Source organism: Scyliorhinus torazame, chromosome 5 (genome assembly GCF_047496885.1).
Source record: "Scyliorhinus torazame isolate Kashiwa2021f chromosome 5, sScyTor2.1, whole genome shotgun sequence".
Taxonomy (NCBI): domain Eukaryota; kingdom Metazoa; phylum Chordata; class Chondrichthyes; order Carcharhiniformes; family Scyliorhinidae; genus Scyliorhinus; species Scyliorhinus torazame.
Genome location: NC_092711.1, coordinates 98,710,203 through 98,731,564, shown reverse-complemented (window position 1 = coordinate 98,731,564; position 21,362 = coordinate 98,710,203). Strand labels below are relative to the sequence as shown.

Sequence of the window (21,362 nt, the reverse complement as noted above, 5' to 3'; positions counted from 1 at the left end):
GAAGTTACTATTAAAATCCCTGAGTTGCCACACTCCGACATCAGTTCGGATGCACTGAGGAATAATTCAGAATGTCCAATTCACCTAAGAAGCTCGTCTTTCGGTACTTGTGGGAGGAAACCCACGCAGACACGGGCAGAATGTGCAGACTCCGCACAGACAGTGACCCAAGCCAGGAGTCGAACCCAGGTCACTGGCGCTGTGAAGCAGCAGTGCTAACCACTATACTACTGTGCCGCCCATAAGATTATTAGATTACTAGGTCTGCATGAATTGTGTCCCAGGATGCTGTGGGAGGCCAGGGAGGAGATTTCAAGGGCTCTGACCCAAACTTTTAATTTCAGGCCACGAGGGGAGTTGCCAGGTGACTTGAGAACAGCTAATGTGGTCCTATTATTTAAGAAAGGTTGTTGAGATAAGCCAGGGAACTGCAGTCCAGTGAGTCTTACGTCAGTGGTAGGGAAACTATTGGAGAACGTTCTGATAGACTCTATTTCCACTTGGAGAGGTTTGATCAGGAATAGTCAGCATGACTTTGTCAGAGGGAGGTCATGCCTAACAAATTTGATTGCATTTTTTGAGCATGTGACCAGGTGTGGAGATGGGGGTTGTGCAGTTGATGTAGTTTACATGGATTTCAATAAAGCTTTTGACAAGATCCCACATGGAAGACTTGAGGATAACTCAAAGATTGGCCAGATGGTTAACAGTGAGGTTGAGTGTCTTGGGTTACAGAAAGATATCGACGGAATGGGCAGAAAAGTGGCAAATGGAATTGAACCCTAAAATGTGAGGTGACACACTTTGGAAGGGGTAATGTGACAAGGAAGTATTCAATGAACAGCATGACACTGGGAAGTTCTGAGCAACAAAGGGACCTTGGCGTGTTTAACCAGAGATCTCTGAACGTGGAAGGGCAGGTTAATAGGGTGGTGAAAAAGACATATGGGACATTACTGTTCGCATTCTGGTTGCCATATTAGAAGAACTAGAACTAGGAGCAGGAGTCGGCCATCTGGCCCCTCGAGCCTGCTCCACCATTCAATGAGATCATGGCTGATCTTTTGTGGACTCCGTTCCACTTTCCAGCCCGAACATCATAACCCTTAATCCCTTTATTCTTCAAAAAACTATCTATCTTTATCTTAAAACCATTTAATGAAGGAGCATCTACTGCTTCACTGGGTAAGGAATTCCATAGATTCACAACCCTTTGGGTGAAGACGTTCCTCCTAAACTCAGTCCTAAATCTACTTCCCCTTATTTTGAGGTTATGCCCCCTAGTTCTGCTTTCACCCGCCAGTGGAAACAACCTGACTGCATCTATCCTATCTATTCCCTTCATAATTTTATATGTTTCTATAAGAGCCCCCCTCATCCTTCTAAATTCCAACGAGTACAGTCCCAGTCTACTCAACCTCTCCTCGTAATCCAACCCCTTCAGCTCTGGGATTAACCTCTTGAATCTCCTCTGCACACCCTCCAGTGCCAGTACGTCCTTTCTCAAGTAAGGAGACCACAACTGAACACAATACTCCAGGTGTGGCCTCACTAACACCTTATACAATTGCAGCATAACCTCCCTAGTCTTAAACTCCATCCGTTTAGCAATGAAGGACAAAATTCCATTTGCCTTCTTAATCACCTGTAAACCAACTTTTTGCGACTCATGCACTAGCACACCCAGGGCTCTCTGCACAGCAGCATGTTTTAATATTTTATCATTCAAATAATAATCCCTTTTGCTGTTATTCCTACCAAAATGGATAACCTCACATTTGTCAACATTGTATTCCATCTGCCAGACCCTAGCCCATTCACTTAGCCTATCCAAATCCCTCTGCAGACTTCCAGTATCCTCTGCACTTTTTGCTTTACCACTTATCTTAGTGTCGTCTGCAAACTTGGACACATTGCCCTTGGTCCCCAACTCCAAATCATCTATGTAAATTGTGAACAGTTGTGGGCCCAACACTGATCCCTGAGGGACACCACTAGCTACTGATTGCCAACCAGAGAAACACCCATTAATCCCCACTCTTTGCTTTCTATTAATTAACCAATCCTCTATCCATGCTACTACTTTCCCTTTAATGCCATGCATCTTTATCTTATGCAGCAAACCTTTGTGTGGCACCTTGTCAAAGGCTTTCTGGAACTCCAGATATACCACATCCATTGGCTCCCCGTTATCTACCGCACTGGTAATGTCCTAAAAAAATTCCACTAAATTAGTTAGGCACGACCTGCCCTTTATGAACCCATGCTGCGTCTGCCCAATGGGACAATTATAGGAAGGATATGATTGGAGACGGTGCAGAGGAGATTCACCAGGATGTTGCACGGGATGGAACATTTATGAAGAGAGGTTGGATAGAACAAACAAAGAACAAAGAAAGTTACAGCACAGGAACAGGCCCTTCGGCCGTCTCAAACCTGCACTGATCATGCTGCCCGTCTAATCTAAAACCTTCTACTCTTCTGGGGTCCCCCATCCTATTCATCTATTTGTCAAGGCGTCCCTTAAATGCCACTATTATACCTGCTTCCACCACCACCTCTGGCAGTGAGTTCCAGGCACGCCCTACCCTCTGTGTAAAAGAATTTTCCTCGTACATCTCCTCTAAACTTTGCCCCTCTCACCTTTAACCTGTGTCCCCTAGTAATTGACTCTTCCACCCTGGAAAAATGTTTCTGACCATCCTCTCTGTCCATGCCCCTCATAATTTTGTCGACTTCTGTCAGGTCACCCCTCAACCTCCGTCGTTCCAGTGAGATCAAACCAAGTTTCTCCAACCTCTCCTCACAGCTAATGCCCTCCATACAAGGCAACATCCTGGTAAATCTTTTCTGTACTCTCTCCAAAGCCTCCACATCCTTCTGGTAGCGTGGCGACCAGAATTGAACACTGTATTCCAAGTGTGGCCTAACTAAGGTTCTGTAAAGCTGCAACATGACTTTTCAATTTTTAAACTCAATGCCCCGGCCGATGAAGGCAAGCATGCCGTATGCCTTCTTGACTACCTTCTCCACTTGCGATGCCATACTCTTAATGGTTCTGCCATTTGCTGTATATTTCCCCACTGTATTAGACCTTCCAGAATGCGTTACCTCACATTTGGCTGGATGAAACTCCATCTGCCATCTCTCTGCCCAAGTCTCCGACCGATTTCTATCTTGCAGCATCCTCTGACGGTCCACATCACTATCCGCAATTCCACTAACCTTTGTGTTGTCTGCAAACTTACCAATCAAACCAGTTACATTTTCCTCCAAATCACTTATATATACTGCAAACAGCACAAGTCACAGCAGTGATCCCCACGAAACACCACTAGTCACAGCCTTCCACTGCTACCCTCAGTCTTCTATGACCGAGCCAATTCTGTATCTATCTTACCAGTTCAGCTCTGATCCTGTGTGACTTCACCTTCTGTACCAGTCTGCCAAGGGGCTTACGATCTTCATCAATCATCTCCGTCACTTCCTCAAAAAACACTATCAAGTTAATGAGACACTAACTCCACTTCACAAAACCATGCTGCCTATCACTAATATGTCCACTTGCTTCGAAATGGCAGCAAATCCTGTCTCGAAGAATCCTCTCCAATAATTTCCCTACCACTGACGTAAAGTTCACCGGCTTGTAATTTTCTGGATTATCCTGCATTTTCCTTTAAATTTTCTGGGTTATCCTTAGGTTTGGGTTGTTTTCATTGGAGCCGAGAAGGGGGCCGGTGCATGTGTGTGTGTGTGGGTGGGTGGGTTGGGGGGGGGGGGGGGAGCTGATCGAGGTGTACAAGATTATTAGGGGCTTGGACAGGGTGGATAGGGAGCAGCTGTTCCCCTCAGTTGAAGGTCAGGCACGAGGGGCCACAAGTTCAAGATGAGGGGAGAAGGTTTAGGGGGGTTTTGAGGAAAAACCTTGTTACCCAGAGGGTGGTGACAGTTTGGAACCCACTGCCTGGGAGGGTGGTAGAAGCGGGTTGCCTCACATCCTTTAAACACTTGGCACGTCATAACATTCAAGGCAATGGGCCAAGTGCCAGCAAATGGGATTAGGTAGGTCAGGTGCTTTTCATGTGTCGGTGCAGACTCAATGGGCCGAAGGGCCTCTTCACTGTTGCTGATGATACAAAGTTTGGTGGCATCGCAGACAGACTAGATGATGGCATAAAATTGCAAGAAGATATTGACAGACTCGGTGAATGGGCAAATTTGTGGCAAATTGAATTCAATGTAAACAAGTGTGAGGTTATACATTTTGGACCAAAAAAGAATAGAAAAGAGCACTTTCTAAATGGAAAGAGGTTCGGTCCAGCGGATGTCCAAGCTGCAAACCATTCCTCCAGATCCTTGCCCTTCATGGATTTAATGAAGGCCAAGGCAATAGTTGGATTATTGAAAGACTTGACGGAGTTGTTGGATACCATTTTTCGGGTTGCAGGATAAAGCCTGACGGAATTCACACCCCACAGCCTTGAGCTGTCTTTAAACTTCATTGAAGTCTCGAAGCTTCGTTTGTGTTGCTGCTGAAAAGTCCTGAATCCTCACTCCCTCCTGGGGCCAGGTGCCACCTCTCCGTACCCGTCTCCAGGACCTTCTTTCAAGTTGTGGAAATGAAAATGAAATGAAAATCGCTTATTGTCACAAGTAGGCTTCAATGAAGTTACTGTGAAAAGTCCCTAGTCGCCACATTCCGGCGCCTGTTCGGGGAGGCTGTTACGGGAAGCAAATGTTTACAGGCCTGGGATGAAAACTATGCCTCAGCCTGAGAGACAGGATACGATGAACCCTTTCTAATTTGAAATGCCCAGGCTTCAAATCCAGTTGCGAAAACGTGGCAGTCGGTCCTTAAAGAACCTCACGGGAGCCTTACCCTCCACACTAAATGGACAGAAAATAACAGAATTTATGGGCAGCATGGTAGCACAGTGGTTAGAACAACTGCTTCACAGCACCAGGGTCCCAGGTTCGATTCCCGGCTTGGGTCAGTATCTGTGCGGAGTCTGCACGTTCTCCCCGTGTCTGTGTGGGTTTCCTCTGGGCTCTCCAGTTTCCTCCGACAGTCCAAAGATGTGCAGGTTAGGTGGATTGGCCACGATAAATTGCCCTTAGTGTCCAAATAAAAGGTTAGGTGGGGTTACTGGGTTCCGGGGATGGGGGGGGGAGGTATGGGCTTGGCTGGGGTGCTGTTTCCAAGGTGCAGACTCGATGGGCCGAGTGGCCTCCTTCTGCCCTGTAAGTTCTATGATGAGCATCTGACAGACCAATGACTCGGATGTTCTTTCTCTGACCCTCAGTTCTCCAAATCCTCCAGGACCTCTGCCACGCCACTCAGCTGGTTTTCAAAGGATTGAATTCTTGCCTCCGTCGAGGAGGCATCTTGCTGAACGTTCAGGATTCTCTCCTCTGGATCATCGAGCCTCTTCATGGAGCTTTGCAGGTGGTGCTCACAAGCTCACAGATATTGAGTCAGCACACTCCGCCTCTGGTCAGTAACACGGATAATGTCGGCAGCCATAATTTTCGCCGCCTCCCAGAGCCCCGGAGAGCGCGGGGTCGAGAGACCTCCTGAGGGTCAGGCCGCCATGTTGAAAAGGCGGCTCCATTCCCGCTGAATCCACCTGCGCTGTTTTATCGACGCATTTCTTGATTCCTTTTGGCAGAATCCTACCAAACTAAACCCTGACATCTTCCAGGGACACGATCACAATATTAATTCAAGGATTAGGTAGATGGGAGCCGGGCAATCAGGTAAGTGACAGATTATAGGTGAGTGGTGCCAGAACCTGCGGAAAAACAGCTACTCCAGCTCCCATCTCACAAACCCGACATCCCCCCCCCCTCACACAGACTTCTAATTGATGAGGGTGTCGAGGGTTATGGGGAACTGGCAGGTAAATGGAGAGAAAGCTGAAATGAGGAGGGATCTCTTTACTCAAGGATGTGGTGAAGCTTTGGAAATCTGTGCCCCAGAGGATTTACAGTGCAGAACGACACCATTAGGCCCATTGACTCTGCATCACCCTTGGAAAGAGCACCCTACTTAAGCCCACACCTCCACCTAGCCCCGTAACCCAATAACCCCATCTAACCTTTTTGGACACTAAGAGCAATTTAGCATGGCCAATCCACCTAACCTGCACATCTTTGGACCATGGGAGGAAACCGGAGCACCCGGAGGAAACCCACGCAGACACACCGAGAACGTGCAGACAGTGACCCAAGCCGGGAATCGAACCTGGGACCCTGGAGCTGTGAAGCAACAGTGCTAACCACTGTGCTGACCATTGTGATAGGGGGATAGTGCAGGAAAACAGTGCTGAGGTTGGTCAGCCAATGATCCCATTGAATGGTTCAGGTTCGATGGGCCGAATGGCCGCCTGCAGTTCATATTTGTTGTGATCTCCTGGACAGGAAGCTGTGAGCTTGGATCTGTCAATCAGCCTGAATCAGCACCTTCAGGAGAATAGGGAGGGTGAATATTAGATACAGCAGAGTGAGAATGGAGGGAGATTGTGTGGGATGGAGATTTACAGCTTTCGCGGAATAAGAGAGAGGAAAAATGTTCCATAGAAACGAGAATTGTCTGTTCTAAGTTTCGATCCTGTACTAACAATGATGAATTTTGTCAATTGTTTTTACAGGATATTAGATGAGGAAGAATTACAGACAGAAATCTCAAACATTACGTCTCGATCTGAGAGAGTCACTCGATTCCCTGGAGCCTGAACATCATCGGCCTTTGAATCTAGAAGGAGAAATGTTTACCCGAACTGTCACCTAAAGATTTCAAACATCAGTTTGATTGGAAAAGCACCGAGACCCACACAACACACACCCGAGTGAGAGTGTTCCAGTGAACTGACTGTGGAAACATCAGTGTGACAGGAAAAGCACCGAGACCCACACAACACACACCCGAGTGAGAGTGTTCCAGTGAACTGACTGTGGAAACATCAGTGTGACAGGAAAAGCACCGAGACCCACACAACACACACCCGGGTGAGAGAGTTCATAGACTCCCAGAATTTACAGTGCAGAAGGAGGCCGTTTGGCCCATCGAGTCTGCACCAGCCCTTGGAAAAATCAGCCTGCCTAAGCCCACACCTCCATCCTATCACCGTAACCCAATAACCCCATCCAACCTTTTTCGACACTCAGGGCAATTTAGCATTGTCAATCCACCTTACCTGCACATCTTTGGACTGTGGGAGGAAACCGGAGCACCCGGAGGAAACCCACGCAGACACGGGAGAAAGTGCAGACTCCGCACAGACAGTTCCAGCGAACTTACTGTGGAAAGAGCTTTAACCAGTTCCACAGCCTGAATAGACATAACATTCAAAGCAGGGAGAGACCATACCAGTGTTGTGTCTGTGGAAGAGGCTTCAATTGATCATCCAACCTGGAGAGACACGAGGAGACCCAAAACATGGAGAAACCATGGAAATGTGGGGACTGTGGGAAGGGATTCCGAGCCCCATCTGAGCTGGAGACTCATCGACGCAGTCACACTGGGGAGAGGCCATTCACCTGCTCTCAGTGTGGGAAGGCATTCAGTCAGTTATCTAACCTTCAGGCACACCAGCGAGTTCACACTGGGGAGAGGCCATTTACCTGCTCTCAGTGTGGGAAAGGATTCTGTGATTCGTCCCACCTATTGAGACACCAGCGAGTTCACACTGGGGAGAAGCCATTCACCTGCTCTCAGTGTGGAAAGGGATTCACTCAGTTATCCCACCTGCGCATTCACCAGCGAGTTCACGCTGGAGACAAGCCATTCGCCTGCTCTCAGTGTGGGAAAGGATTTACTGAGTTATCCACCCTGCGGAGACACCAGCGAGTTCACACTGGGGAGAGGCCATTCACCTGCTCTCAGTGTGAGCAGAGATTCATTGATTTATCCGCCCTGCGGCAACATCAGCAAATACACACTGGGGAGAGGCCATTCACCTGCTCTCAGTGTGGGAAGGGATTCAGTGATTCATTCACCCTGCTGAAACATCAGCGAGTTCACACTGGGGAGAGGCCATTCACCTGCTCTCAGTGTGGGAAGGGATTCACTCAGCCATCCAACCTGCAGACACACCAGCGAATTCACACTGGGGAGAGGCCGTTCACCTGCTCTCAGTGTGGGAAGGGATTCACTCAGTTATCCACCCTGAAGACACACCAGCAAATTCATACTGGGGAGACACTGTTCACCTGCTCTCAGTGTGGGAAGGGACTCACTCGGTTATCTCACCTGCAGAGACACCAGCGAGTTCACACTGGGGAGAGACCATTCACCTGCTCTCAGTGTGGAAAGGGATTCACTCAGTTATCTCACCTGCAGACACACCAACGAGTTCACACTGGGGAGAGGCCATTCACCTGCTGTCAGTGTGGGAAGGGATTCACTCAGTTATCCGACCTGCGGACACACCAGCGAATTCACACTGGGGAGAGGCCATTCACCTGCTCTCAGTGTGGGAAGAGATTCACTCAGTTATCCACCCTGCAGTCACACCAGCGAGTTCACTCTGGGGAGAGACCGTCCACCTCTCAATGTGCGATGGGATTCCTTGCTTCAGCGCACCTGCTGTGACACCAACAATTTCACAATCGATTTGGATTCTGCTGTTATTGTTTCTGCTCTACACCCAGGACTGCATTTTGTTCATTCTGACAGGTGGTCAGTGGGGATGGTTGGAGGGTTTCTTTCTGCTGGACTGGCCAGTCTCACCACTTTGCCTCCAGTGGGCTGATGGTCTTTGAGCCTTGTTGCTAATACCTGGCTTCAAATTGCACAAGGATCACAGTGTGAAAGGATGTTTGGAAGTTTGAAGATATTTAGTTCCTATTTCTGTTTGGAACCCCCCAAAGCATGCCACACTGCCATGGAGATGAGCCCTGGTAGTTACATGATTCTTTTGTTTAATTTATCTGGGTGTTCCTCACAGAAGAAAACTATCAGGGTGTGAGGGGCAAGTTGTCTGAGGTTGACTGGAATCTGATTGGTACAGGGAATACCTAATGTTTAAGGAATTATATATTTATCAGGGATCGGTTAGGTTAGTTGGCAGGATGACTGGTTTGTGATGCAGAGCAAGGCCAACAGTGAGGATTCAACTCCCGTACTGGCTGAGTTTATTCATGAAGGCCCCACCTTCTCAACCAGGCCCCTTGCCTGAGGTGTGCTGACACTCAGGTTAAATCACCTCCAGTCAACTCTCTCTCTGTCAAAGGGGAGAGCAGCCTATGGTCCTCTGAGATTTTTGCAACTTTTATTTTGCATATATACAACAAATATAGATTCCTTTAAGGAACAAAAATCTAACAGGAAAAGTGATGTAACCGGGGTGAACAAGAAAAGTTAAAGATTCCACGAGATCCATTCGAATTCAGCAAATGAGGATCAAGAAACTGATGGGAGCAAACTGGCAAGAAACATAAAAACTGACTGGAAAAGCTTCTCCAGGAATGTGAAAAGGAAAAGATTAGCAAAGACCAATGTGGGTCCATTCCAGGCAGAGACAGGAGAGTTTATAATGGGGAGTAAGGAAATGGCAGAGAAACTAAACAATGTGTGTCTGACTTCACAGAGGAAGATACAGAAATTGTCCCCAAAACACCAGAGAACCAAGGGACTGGCAGAGATTAGTATTGGTGAAAAAGTCGTACTGGAGAAATTACTGGGCTTGAAAGTGAATAAATCCCCAAAAGCTGATGATCAACATCCCAGAGTGTTGAACGAGGTGGCTGTAGAGATCTCTATTCCTCATTCTAAATTCTCCTGACTCTATCTGGAATGGACAAAACTTTGCCTGAGCCAAATGTTTCCTTTTTACGTAACCAGAAAAACTTTTACAGTCTATTTTTATGTATTTTGCCGGTTCACATTCTATTCTCCCTTTTCTTTTTCCTCGGTGCCTTGGTCGAAGAACGGAAGTAAATCCTCGAAAATGAATCCTCACTTGGACAAATTCTGAGACAATTAAGTTTCGACTTCCAGGACAGAGTAACTATAATTGTGGAGTGTGATTTTAGATTGTGTAACAGGACAAAGTTCTAGTTTATAGTTTACTGTGTAGGTTTCCAAGTTAAAGTAGCTTCTAGTTTGTTTGTTGTATTAAAAGTCATAAAACTTGAAGTGCTGTCGTCTGATCCTTTCATTTGTTGACTGGGAGTTTGATTTTTTAATAAGAAGTTGGTGACCTTTATGGGGGTCCAAATCCACAAGTTTTGTCTTCCTATTTGAGCCTCGGGCACCTTTCTGTCTCTATTGCTCGCGTCAATGACAGCCAGGTGATGGAGCTGAGGGCTGACTTTCGCTGAATTTAGCTGAGAATAACGGGGCCTGTTCCCCAGTAGGGGAACTGCCAAGGGCGTCGCTACTAGAGCCAGAAAGTTGCTGGAGGCTTGACTGAAATGAAGTGAAATGAAAATCGCTTATTGTCACAAGTAGGCTTCAAATGAAGTTACTGTGAAAAGCCCCTTGTCGCCACATTCCGGCGCCTGTTCGGGGAGGCTGGTACGGGAATTTAACCGTGCTGCTGGCCTGCCTTGGTCTGCTTTAAAAGCCAGCGATTTATCCCTGTGCTAAACTGGGAACTGGACCTCTAACCAATCAGGTTTTGGGAGGGGGGTGACAGGGGATGACGATGATGTGACCCCCAAGGTTCAGTACCCCCGTGTCCCAAGCGGGAAGTCACGGGAACAGGGTACAGAGGAGCTGAAGGGAATCCATGTGTGACCAGAACATTGTGAACATCCTGTTACTCTGGTTGTCTTTGATCCTCAAGTAATTTTCAGTTAGTTTTTTTAACCATGTTTCTGTTTCATCAATAAACCTTTAACAGGAAAATATTTGAATTTGTTGGACTTTTCCTGATTAAATTGGTTCACTTTCGGGTAAGTGGGTGAGAGGGCTTGGCAGGCTCTTGAACAGAAAGTGAGTCCCTATGAGGCAATTGGCAAAGGAGCCAGAGGGGTCGAGCAGATTTTATTTTTCTTTTGACACAGTGTTTGAAAATGCAATTCAGGGAATCAATCGTGATTGACTAATTTATCAAGGTTCTCTGAGGAAGTAACAAGGGATGTCAATAAAGGGGAACCTGTAGATGTGCTTTATCTGGATTTCCAGAAGGTATTTCCCATTGTGCCACATCAAAGGTTATTACACAAAATAAGAGCTCATGGTTTGGGGGCAACATATCAGCATGGATAGAGGATTGGTTAGCGAACAGGAAGCAGCCAGTAGGTATAAATGGGTCATTTCTGGGTGGGTAAGATGTGACAAGTGGAATGTCACCAGGATCAGTGCTGGGCTCTCACCCATTTACAATCGGTATGAATGTGGTGGATGACGGGATTGAATGGCGGCTAAATTTTCTGATCCCTCAAAGACAGGTCGGAAAGTAATTTGTGAAGTGGATTGAAGGAGTCTGCAAGTCAACACCATAATCCCAGCCAAACTCCTATCAAAGCTCCAAAACCTAGGACTTGGCTCCCCACTCTGCAACTGGATCCTCGATTTTCTGACCAACAGACCACAGTCAGTAAGAATGAACAACAACACCTCCTCCACAATAGTCCTCAACACTGGCGCCCCGCAAGGCTGCATACTTAGCCCCCTACTCTACTCCCTGTACACACACGACTGCGTGGCAAAACTTGGTTCCAACTCCATCCACAAGTTTGCTGATGATATGACCATAGTGGGCCGGATCTCGAATAACGATGAGTCCGAATACAGGAGGGAGATAGAGAACTGAGTGGAGTGGTGTAGCGACAACAATCTCTCCCTCAATGCCAGCAAAACTAAAGAGCTGGTAATTGACTTCAGGAAACAAAGTACTGTACACACCCCTGTCAGTATCAACGGGGCTGAGGTGGAGATGGTTAGCAGTTTCAAATTCCTAGGGGTGCACATCTACAAAAATCTGTCCTGGTCCACCCACGTTGATGCTACCACCAAGAAAGCACAACAACGCCTATACTTCCTCAGGAAACTAAGGAAATTCGGCATGTCCACATTGACTCTTACCAACCTTTACAGATGCACCATAGAAAGCATCCAATCAGGCTGCATCACAGCCTGGTATGGCAACCGCTCTGAAGCAAGAAACTTCAGAGAGTCGTGAACACCGCCCAGTCCATCACACAAACCTGCCTCCCGTCCATTGACTCCATCGACACCTCCCGCTGCCTGGGGAAAGCGGGCAGTATAATCAAGGTTTAGAGTAGGGAATATACAGTGAATGGTAGAACCCTCAAGAGTATTGAAAGTCAAAGAGATCTAGGAGTACAGGTCCACAGGTCATTGAAAGGGGCAACACAGGTGGAGAAGGTAGTCAAGAAGGCATACGGCATGCTTGCCTTCATTGGCCGGGGCATTGAGTATAAGAATTGGCAAGTCATGTTGCAGCTGTATAGAACCTTAGTTAGGCCACACTTGGAGTATAGTGTTCAATTCTGGTCTCCACACTACCAGAAGGATGTGGAGGCTTTAGAGAGGGTGCAGCAGAGATTTACCAGAATGTTGCCTGGTATGGAGGGCATTAGCTATGAGGAGCGGTTGAATAAACTCGGTTTGTTCTCACTGGAATGAAGGAGGTTGAGGGGAGACCTGATAGAGGTCTACAAAATTATGAGGGGCATAGACAGAGTGGATAGTCAGAGGCTTTTCCCCAGGGTAGAGGGGTCAATTACTAGGGGGCATAGGTTTAAGGTGAGGGGCAAGGTTTAGAGTAGATGTACGAGGCAAGTTTTTTACGCAGAGGGTAGTGGGTGCCTGGAACTTGCTACCGGAGGAGGTGATGGAAGTAGGGACGATAGTGACATTTAAGGGGCATCTTGACAAATACATGAATAGGATGGGAATAGAGGGATACGGACCCAGGAAGTGTAGAAGATTGTAGTTTAGTCGGGCAGCATGGTCGGCACGGGCTTGGAGGGCCTAAGGGCCTGTTCCTGTGCTGTACATTTCTTTGTTCTTTGTATCCCTCCCACCCGGCTTACTCACTCTTCCAACTTCTTCCATCGGGCAGGAGATACAGAAGTCTAAGAACACGCACGAACAGACTCAAAAACAGCTTCTTCACCACTGTCACCAGACTCCTAAATGACCCTCTTATGGACTGATTTCATTAACAATACACCCTGTATGCTTCATCCGATGCCAGTGCTTTTGTAGTTACATTGTATATGTTGTGTTGCCCTATTATGTATTTTCTTTTATTCCCTTTTCTTCTCATGTACTTAATGATCTGTTGAGCTGCTCGCAGAAAGATACTTTTCACTGTACCTCGGTACAGTGACAATAAACAAATCCAATCCAATCCAAAGGACTACAAATAGGTTAAGTGTCTGGGCAAAAAACTGACAGATGGAGCACAACTTGGGAAAATGTGAATTGTCCACTTTGTCAGGAAGTATTAATAAAACAATGTTATTTAAATGGAGAGAGATTGCAGAACTCTGAGGTACAGAGGGATCGGGGTGCCCGATCCCAAGTTAGTCTGCAGGTACAGCAAGTGATTGGGAAGGTCCATGGAATATTATTGTTTATTGCAAAGGAAATCTAATATAAATGTAGGGATGTTTTGCTGCAGTTGTATATTCATAGAGGTTTACAGCATGAAAACAGGCCCTCCGGCCCAAATTGTCCATGCCGCCCAGTTTTTACCACTAAGCTCATCCCAATTGCCTACATTTGGCCCATACCCCACTATACCAGCATTCCCACATAACTGTCTAAATGCTTGTACCCACCTCTACTACTGCCTCTGGCAGTTCGTTCCAGATACTCGCCACCCTCTGTGTGAAAAGAATTTCCCCTCTGGTCTCTTTTATATCTCTCTCCTCTCACCTTAAACCTATGCCCTCTAGTTTTAGACACCCCTACCTTTGGGAAAAGATGTTGACTATCTACCTCATCTATGCCCCTCATTATTTTACAGACCTCTATAAGATCACGCCTAAGCCCTCTATGCTCCAGGGTAATAAGTCCTGGCCGCATCCGAGTAAATCTCTTATGCACTCTTTCTAGTTTAATAATATCCTTTCTATAATAGCACCAGAACTGTACACAATACTCCAAGTGTGGTCTTATTAATGTCTTGTACAAATTCAGCAAGACGTTCCAACTCCTGTATTTAATGTTCTGACCAATGAAATCAAGTATGCCAAATACCTTCTTCTTCACCCTGTCCATCTGTGACTCCACTTTCAAGGAGCTATGAACCGGTACTCCTCGATCTCTTTGTTCTATAACTCTCCCCAACTCCCTACCACTCACTGAGTAGGTTCTGCCCTGATTCAATCTACCAAAATGCATCACACTCACATTTATCTAAACTGGTACTAACGACATAGGCAGGAAGGGGCATGAGGTCCTGCAGCAGGAGTTCAGGGAGCTAGGCAGAAAGATAAAAGACAGGACCTCTAGGGTTGTAAACTCAGGATTACCCCCTGTGCCACGTGCCAGGAGGCTAGAAATAGGAAGATAGAGCAGCAAAACACGTGGCTAAACAGCTGGTGTAGGAGGGAGGGTTTCCGATATCTGGACCACTGGGAGGTCTTCCGGGACAGGTGTGACCTATATAAGAAGGACGGGTTGCATCTAAACTGGAGAGGCATAAATATCCTGGCCGCGAGGTTTGCTAGTGTCACACGGGAGGGTTTAAACTAGTATGGCAGGGGGGTGGGCACAGGAGCAATAGGTCAGAAGGTGAGAGCATTGAGGGAGAACTAGGGAATAGGGACAGTGTGGCTCTGAGGCAGAGCAGACAGGGAGATGTTGCTGAACACAGCGGGTCTGGTGGCCTGAAGTGCATATGTTTTAATGCAAGAAGTATTACGGGTAAGGCAGATGAACTTAGAACTTGGTTTAGTACTTGGAACGATGATGTTGTTGCCATTACAGAGACCTGGTTGAGGGAAGGGCAGAATTGGCAGCTAAACGTTCCAGGATTTAGATGTTTCAGGCGGGATAGCGGGGGGATGTAAAAGGGATGGCGGAGTTGCGCTACTGGTTAGGGAGGATATCACAGCTGTACTAGGGGAGGACACCTCAGAGGGCAGTGAGGCTATATGGGTAGAGATCAGGAATAAGAAGGGTGCAGTCACAATGTTGGGGGTTTACTACAGGCCTCCAAACAGCCAGCGGGAGATAGAGGAGCAGATAGGTAGACAGATTTTGGAAAGAGTAAAAACAACAGGGTTGTGGTGATGGGAGACTTCAACTTCCCCAATATTGACTGGGACTCACTTAGTGCCAGGGGCTTAGACGGGGCAGAGTTTGTAAGGAGCATCCAGGAGGGCTTATTAAAACAATATGTAGACAGTCCAACTAGGGAAGGGGCGGTATTGGACCTGGTATTGGGGAATGAGCCCGTCCAGGTGGTAGAAGTTTCAGTAGGGGAGCATTTCGGGAACAGTGACCACAATTCAGTAAGTTTTAAAGTGCTGGTGGACAAGGGTAAGAGTGGTCCTAGGGTGAATGTGCTAAATTGGGGGAAGGCTAATTATAACAATACTAGGCGGGAACTGAAGAACCTAGATTGGGGGCGGATGATTGAGGGCAAATCAACATCTGACATGTGGGAGGCTTTCAAGTGTCAGTTGAAAGGAATTCCAGTGATGAAGAAGGATAAATACGGCAATTTTGGGGAATCTTGGATAACGAGAGATATTGTAGGCCTCGTCAAAAAGAAAAAGGAGGCATTTGTCAGGGCTAAAAGGCTGGGAACAGACGAAGCCTGTGTGGAATATAAGTAAAGTAGGAAGGAACTTAAGCAAGGAGTCAGGATGGCTAGAAGGGGTCACAAAAAGTCATTGGCAAATAGGATTAAGGAAAATCCCAAGGCTTTTTACACGTACATAAAAAGCAAGAGGGTAGCCAGGGAAAGGGTTGGCCCACTGAAGGATAGGCAAGGGAATCTATGTGTGGAGCCAGAGGAAATGGGCGAGGTACTAAATGAATACTTTGCATCAGTATTCACCAAAGGGAAGGAATTGGTAGATGTTGAGTCTGGAGAAGGGTGTGTACATAGCCTGGGTCACATTGAGATCCAAAAAGACGTGGTGTTGGGCGTCTTAAAAAATATTAAAGTAGATAAGTCCCCAGGGCCTGATGGGATCTACCCCAGAATACTGAAGGAGGCTGGAGAGGAAATTGCTGAGGCCTTGACAGAAATCTGGATCCTCACTGTCTTCAGGTGATGTCCCGGAGGACTGGAGAATAGCCAATGTTGTTCCTCTGTTTAAGAAGGGTTGCAAGGGTAATCCAGGGAACTACAGGCCGGTGAGCCTTACTTCAATGGTAGGGAAATTACTGGAGAGAATTCTTCGAGACAGGGTCTACTCCCATTTGGAAGTAAATAGACATATTAGTGAGAGACAGCATGGTTTTGTGAAGGGGAGGTAGTGTCTCACTAACTTGATAGAGTTTTTCGAGGATGTCACAAAGATGATTGATGCAGGTAGGGCAGTGGATGTTGTCTATATGGACTTCAGTAAGGCCTTTGACAAGGTACCTCATGGTAGACTAGTACAAAAGGTGAAGTCACACAGGGTCGGGTGAGCTGGCAAGGTGGATACAGAACTGGCTAGGTCATAGAAGGCAGAGAGTAGCAATGGAAGGATGCTTTTCTAATTGGAGGGCTGTGACCAGTGGTGTTCCGCAGGGATCAGTGCTGGGACCTTTTCACTATATATATATATATAAATGATTTGGAGGAAAATGTAACTGGTCTGATTAGTAAGTTTGTAGACGACACAAAGATTAGTGGAATTGCGGATAGCGATGAGGACTGTCAGAGGATACAGCAGGATTTAGATTGTTTGGAGACTTGGGCGGAGAGATGGCAGATGGAGTTTAATCCGGACAAATATGAGGTAATGCATTTTGGAAGGTCTAATGCAGGTAGGGAATATACAGTGAATTGTAGAACCCTCAAGAGTATTGAATTTCAGAGAGATCTAGGTGTACAGGTCCACAGGTCACTGAAAGGGGCAACACAGGTGGAGAAGGTAGTCAAGAAGGCATACGGCATGCTTGCCTTCATTGGCCGGGGCATTGAGTATAAGAATTGGCAAGTCATGTTGCAGCTGTATAGAACCTTAGTTAGGCCACACTTGGAGTATCGTGTTCAATTCTGGTCGCCACACTACCAGAAGGATGTGGAGGCTTCAGAGAGGGTGCAGAAGAGATTTACCAGAATGTTGCCTGGTATGGAGGGCATTAGCTATGAGGAGCGGTTGAATAAACTCGTTTTGTTCTTACTGGAACGACGGAGGTTGAGGGGCGACTGATAGAGGTCTACAAAATTATGAGGGGCATAAACAGAGTGGATAGTCAGAGGCTTTTCCCCATCGTAGAGGGGTTAATTACTAGGGGGCATAGGTTTAAGTTGAGTGGGGCAAGGTTTAGTGTAGATGTCCGAGGCATGTTTTTTACACAGAGGGTAGTGGGTGCCTGGAACTCGCTACCGGAGGAGGTGGTGGAAGCAGGGACGATAGTGACATTTAAGGGGCATCTTGACAAATACATGAATAGGATGGGAATAGAGGGATACGGACCCAGGAAGTGTAGAAGATTGTAGTTTAGTCGGGCAGCATGGTCGGCACGGGCTTGGAGGGCCGAAGGGCCTGTTCCTGTGCTGTACATTTCTTTGTTCTTGTTGTTCGAAACTCCATCTGCCATTCATTTGTCCGCTGGCCCAATTGATCAAGTTCCGTTGCAATCCTAAATAACCTTCTTCACTCGTCATTATGCCACCAACCTTGGTGTCATTTGCAAACTTACTAACCATGCCTCCTACATTCTCATCAAAATCATTAATATAAATAACAAATAAAGTGGACCCATAATTGATCCCTGAGGCACACCGCTGGTCCCAGGCCTCCAGTTTGAAAAACAACCTTCTACAACCACCCTTTGTCTTCTGTCATCAAGCCAATTTTGCATGCAATTGGCTACCTGAAAATGAAATGAAAATCGCTTATTATCACAAGTAGGCTTCAAATGAAGTTACTGTGAAAAGCCGCTGGTCGCCACAGTCCGGCGCCTGTTCGGGGAGGCTGGTACGGGAATTGAACCTGCGCTGCTGGCCAGCATTGGTCTGTTTTAATTGTCAGCTATTTAGCCCTGTGTGAACCAGCCCTGGATCCGTGAGATTTAACTTGTGCAACAACCTACCATGCGGTACCTTGACAAAGGCTGTGCAAAGTCCATGTTGACAACATCGACTGCACTACCCTCATCTACCTTCAAAAAACTCAAATCAAATTCGTGAGACATGATTTTCCACACAAAGCCATGCTGACTGTCCCTAATCAGTCCTTGCCTCTCTAAATGCCTGTAGATCCTGCCTCTCAGAATACCTTCTAACAACTTACCCCCCACAGACGTTAGGTTCACCGGTCTGTAGTTCCCAGGCTTTTCCCTCTGGCCTTTCTTAAACAAAGGCACAACATTTGCTACCCTCCAATCTTCAGGCACCTCACCTGCGGCTGTCGGTGATTCAAATATCTCTGCTAGGGAACCTGCAATTTTCCCCCGAACCTCCCGCAATATCCTGGGATACATTTCATCAGGTCCCGGGGATTTATCTACCTGGATGTGCTCTCCGCTTTGTGGGTAATCTGCGATCCCAAAACCAAATTTTAACAGTCCTAGCTCTCCATACCTTCCATACTGTCTCTCCTAGCCTTGGCATCTAGGGATGGTTTTGCGAACCTGCCTGTGTATCTGCACCTAGCAGTGTTTGGTGATAGAGAGGAACTGGAGCTTTACTCTGTATCTAACCCCGTGCTGCACCTGGCCTGGGAGTGTTTGATGGGGACAGTGCAGAGGAGGATATACTTTGTATCTAACCTTGTGCTATACCTATCGTGGGAGTGTTTGATGGGGACAGCATCGAGGGAGATTTACTCTGTATCTAACACCATACTTTATCAGCCTTGGGAGTGTTTCATGGGACAATGTAGGGGGAGCTGTGCTGTAACTGATTGGAGAATGGTTCAAGCTGGCACTTGGTACTCATCCATCTAACCTGTGCATCTTTGGACTGTGGGAGGAAACTGGAGCACCCGGAGGAAACCCACGTAGACACGGGGAGGAAGTGCAAACTCGACACTGTCACCCAAGGCCGGAATCGAACCCCCTCCCTCTGATCTCCAGTCAGCCTCTGTTCGAATGAAAAGAGCCCCAGTTTCTCTCATCTCACCTGATAACTAAAGCCTCTCTTCCCTGGGATCATCTCAATGAATCTCTTCTGCACCCTCTCCATGGCCTTGACATCCTTCCTGATGTGAGATCCCCAAAAGCTGATCTAATATTCTAACTGCAGCCGAGCCAATGATTTGTACAGGTTTACATGACCTCTGTCCTTTTGTACTCCACACCCAGAATTATAAAACCTTGGATCCCATGTGTTTTTTAAACACTTTATCAACTTGTCCTCCCACATTTCAAAGTTTATGTATCTGAACTCGTTTTAGGGTTTTGGAGACATTAACATAACATGGCTGAAATACATTGACATCAAATGTCTGATATAATGTGTGTTATGGGAGAGAGAAGTTTAGTCTGAGTTAGAAACTCAAGCAGGTGCTTCACTGCAGACAGATCACCATGGAAACACTGATCAGACATTCTATTCCACAGAATCGTCCCATTGGAAACTCTAATCGGATCGGGGAGAGGACAGAGTTTGTTTGTTATTAACCTCAACATAAACTTAAACCAGAGTGCATAATGGAACAGATTAAATTCTAATGTGTGATGTTTATAGCTACAGTAATGGAATTATCAGAAATAATAGAATTAATAGGCAGGGTAGTTTAGGGAAAATGAGGAAATTACCGAAGAAACTTAACTGCTGGGAACCAAGAATGTGTCCTTGTAAATCACAGATTAGAGAAATTCCTGCATGAACTGTGTTCCGTACTGGGCACCAAACCTCAGGAAAGATACATTGCACTTGATAACAGTCCAGTACAGATTGACCATGAAGAAGTGAGGCTGGTGAACTGAGTGAATCCCTTCCCACACACAGAGAACATTAACGGTCACTCCTCAGTGTGAACAGGTTGATGAATCTCCAGGTCTGATTAAATCTATTCCATAATCCCCAGATTTCCAAGGTTTCTTCCAGCGTGACTACATATCATTCGAAAGGTCAGACCATCAGCTAAAACGTCATCCACATTCCGAACACGTGAACTGTTTCTCCCACATTGAACAGGGTCTTTGAACAAAGAACAATACAGCACAGGAACTGGCCCTTCGCCCCTCCAAGCCTGTACGGGTCATAATGCCAACCTTTGCCGAAACCCTCAGCGCTTCCTTGTGTCGTATCCCTCTATACCCATCCTATCCATGACTTTGTCAAGATGCCTTTTGAACGCCGTTAATGTACCTGCTTCCACAACCACCCCGTGGCAATGCATTCCAGGCACTCACCACCCTCTGCGTAAAATAAACTGCCTTGCACATCTCCTCTAAACTTTGCCCCAGGGACCTTAAACCTATGTCCCCTGGTGACTGACCCCTCCACCCTAGGAAAGAGTGCCTGCCCATCCATTCTGTCTATGCCCCTCTTACTCTTGTCGACCTCTATCAGGTCACCACTTAACCTCCGCCGTTCTAATGAAAACAGTCCGAGTCTATTCAGCCTCTCCACATCGCTAACACCCTCCAGTCTAGGCAACACACTGGTAAACCTCCTCTGCACCCTCTCCAAAGCCTCCACATCCTTCTGGTACTGTGGCGACCAGAATTGTGGACAATATTCCAAGTGCAACCTTAACAAGGTTCTATACAACTGTAGCATGACTTGCCAGTTTTTATATTTGATGCCCTGTCCAATGAAGGCAAGCATTCCGTATGCTTTCTTGAGCACCTTGTCCATTTGTGCTGTGAACTTCAAAGATCTGTGCACATGCACACACAGATCTCTCTGGCTTTCTATATTCCTAGGAGTCTTGCCATTTACGGAATATTTCACATCATAATATAATAATATTCTCCTTAACCAGTAATGCTACTCCCCCACCCCTTTTACATCCCCCTCTATCTCTCCTGGAGCATCTCTATCCTCCAATGTTCAGCTGCAAATCTTACCTTTCCTTTAAACATGTTTCTGTGATAGCCACAACATCGTAATTCCAAGTACTAATAAATGCTCTAAGTACCTCGATCTCCCCGCTATACTTCTGGCGTTGAAACAAATACTCTTCAAACCACTATGTTTGAGCAGACAGGGTGATGTGGTTCTCTTATTTCTGTTCTCCAATTCCCCTTCAGTTATTACACCTTCTACGCTAGCGCTCTGGTTCCCATCCCCCTGCGATACCAGTTTAAATCC

At 46.7% G+C, this 21,362-nt stretch overlaps 1 protein-coding gene across 1 annotated transcript in view; it reads left to right on the top strand.

Annotated features, from left to right (window-relative positions):
* The first annotated feature begins 5,328 nt into the window (after positions 1 to 5,328).
* LOC140417815 (uncharacterized) overlaps positions 5,329 to 21,362 on the top strand; it is a 35,444-nt gene continuing 19,410 nt past the window's right edge. Inside the window, exons 1-3 of the mRNA XM_072501268.1 lie at positions 5,329 to 5,757; positions 6,651 to 8,589; positions 20,619 to 20,712. Of these exons, the coding sequence (XP_072357369.1) occupies positions 7,439 to 8,589; positions 20,619 to 20,712 (1,245 nt within the window). The 5' untranslated portion in view covers positions 5,329 to 5,757; positions 6,651 to 7,438. The remainder of the gene's footprint in view (positions 5,758 to 6,650; positions 8,590 to 20,618; positions 20,713 to 21,362) is intronic.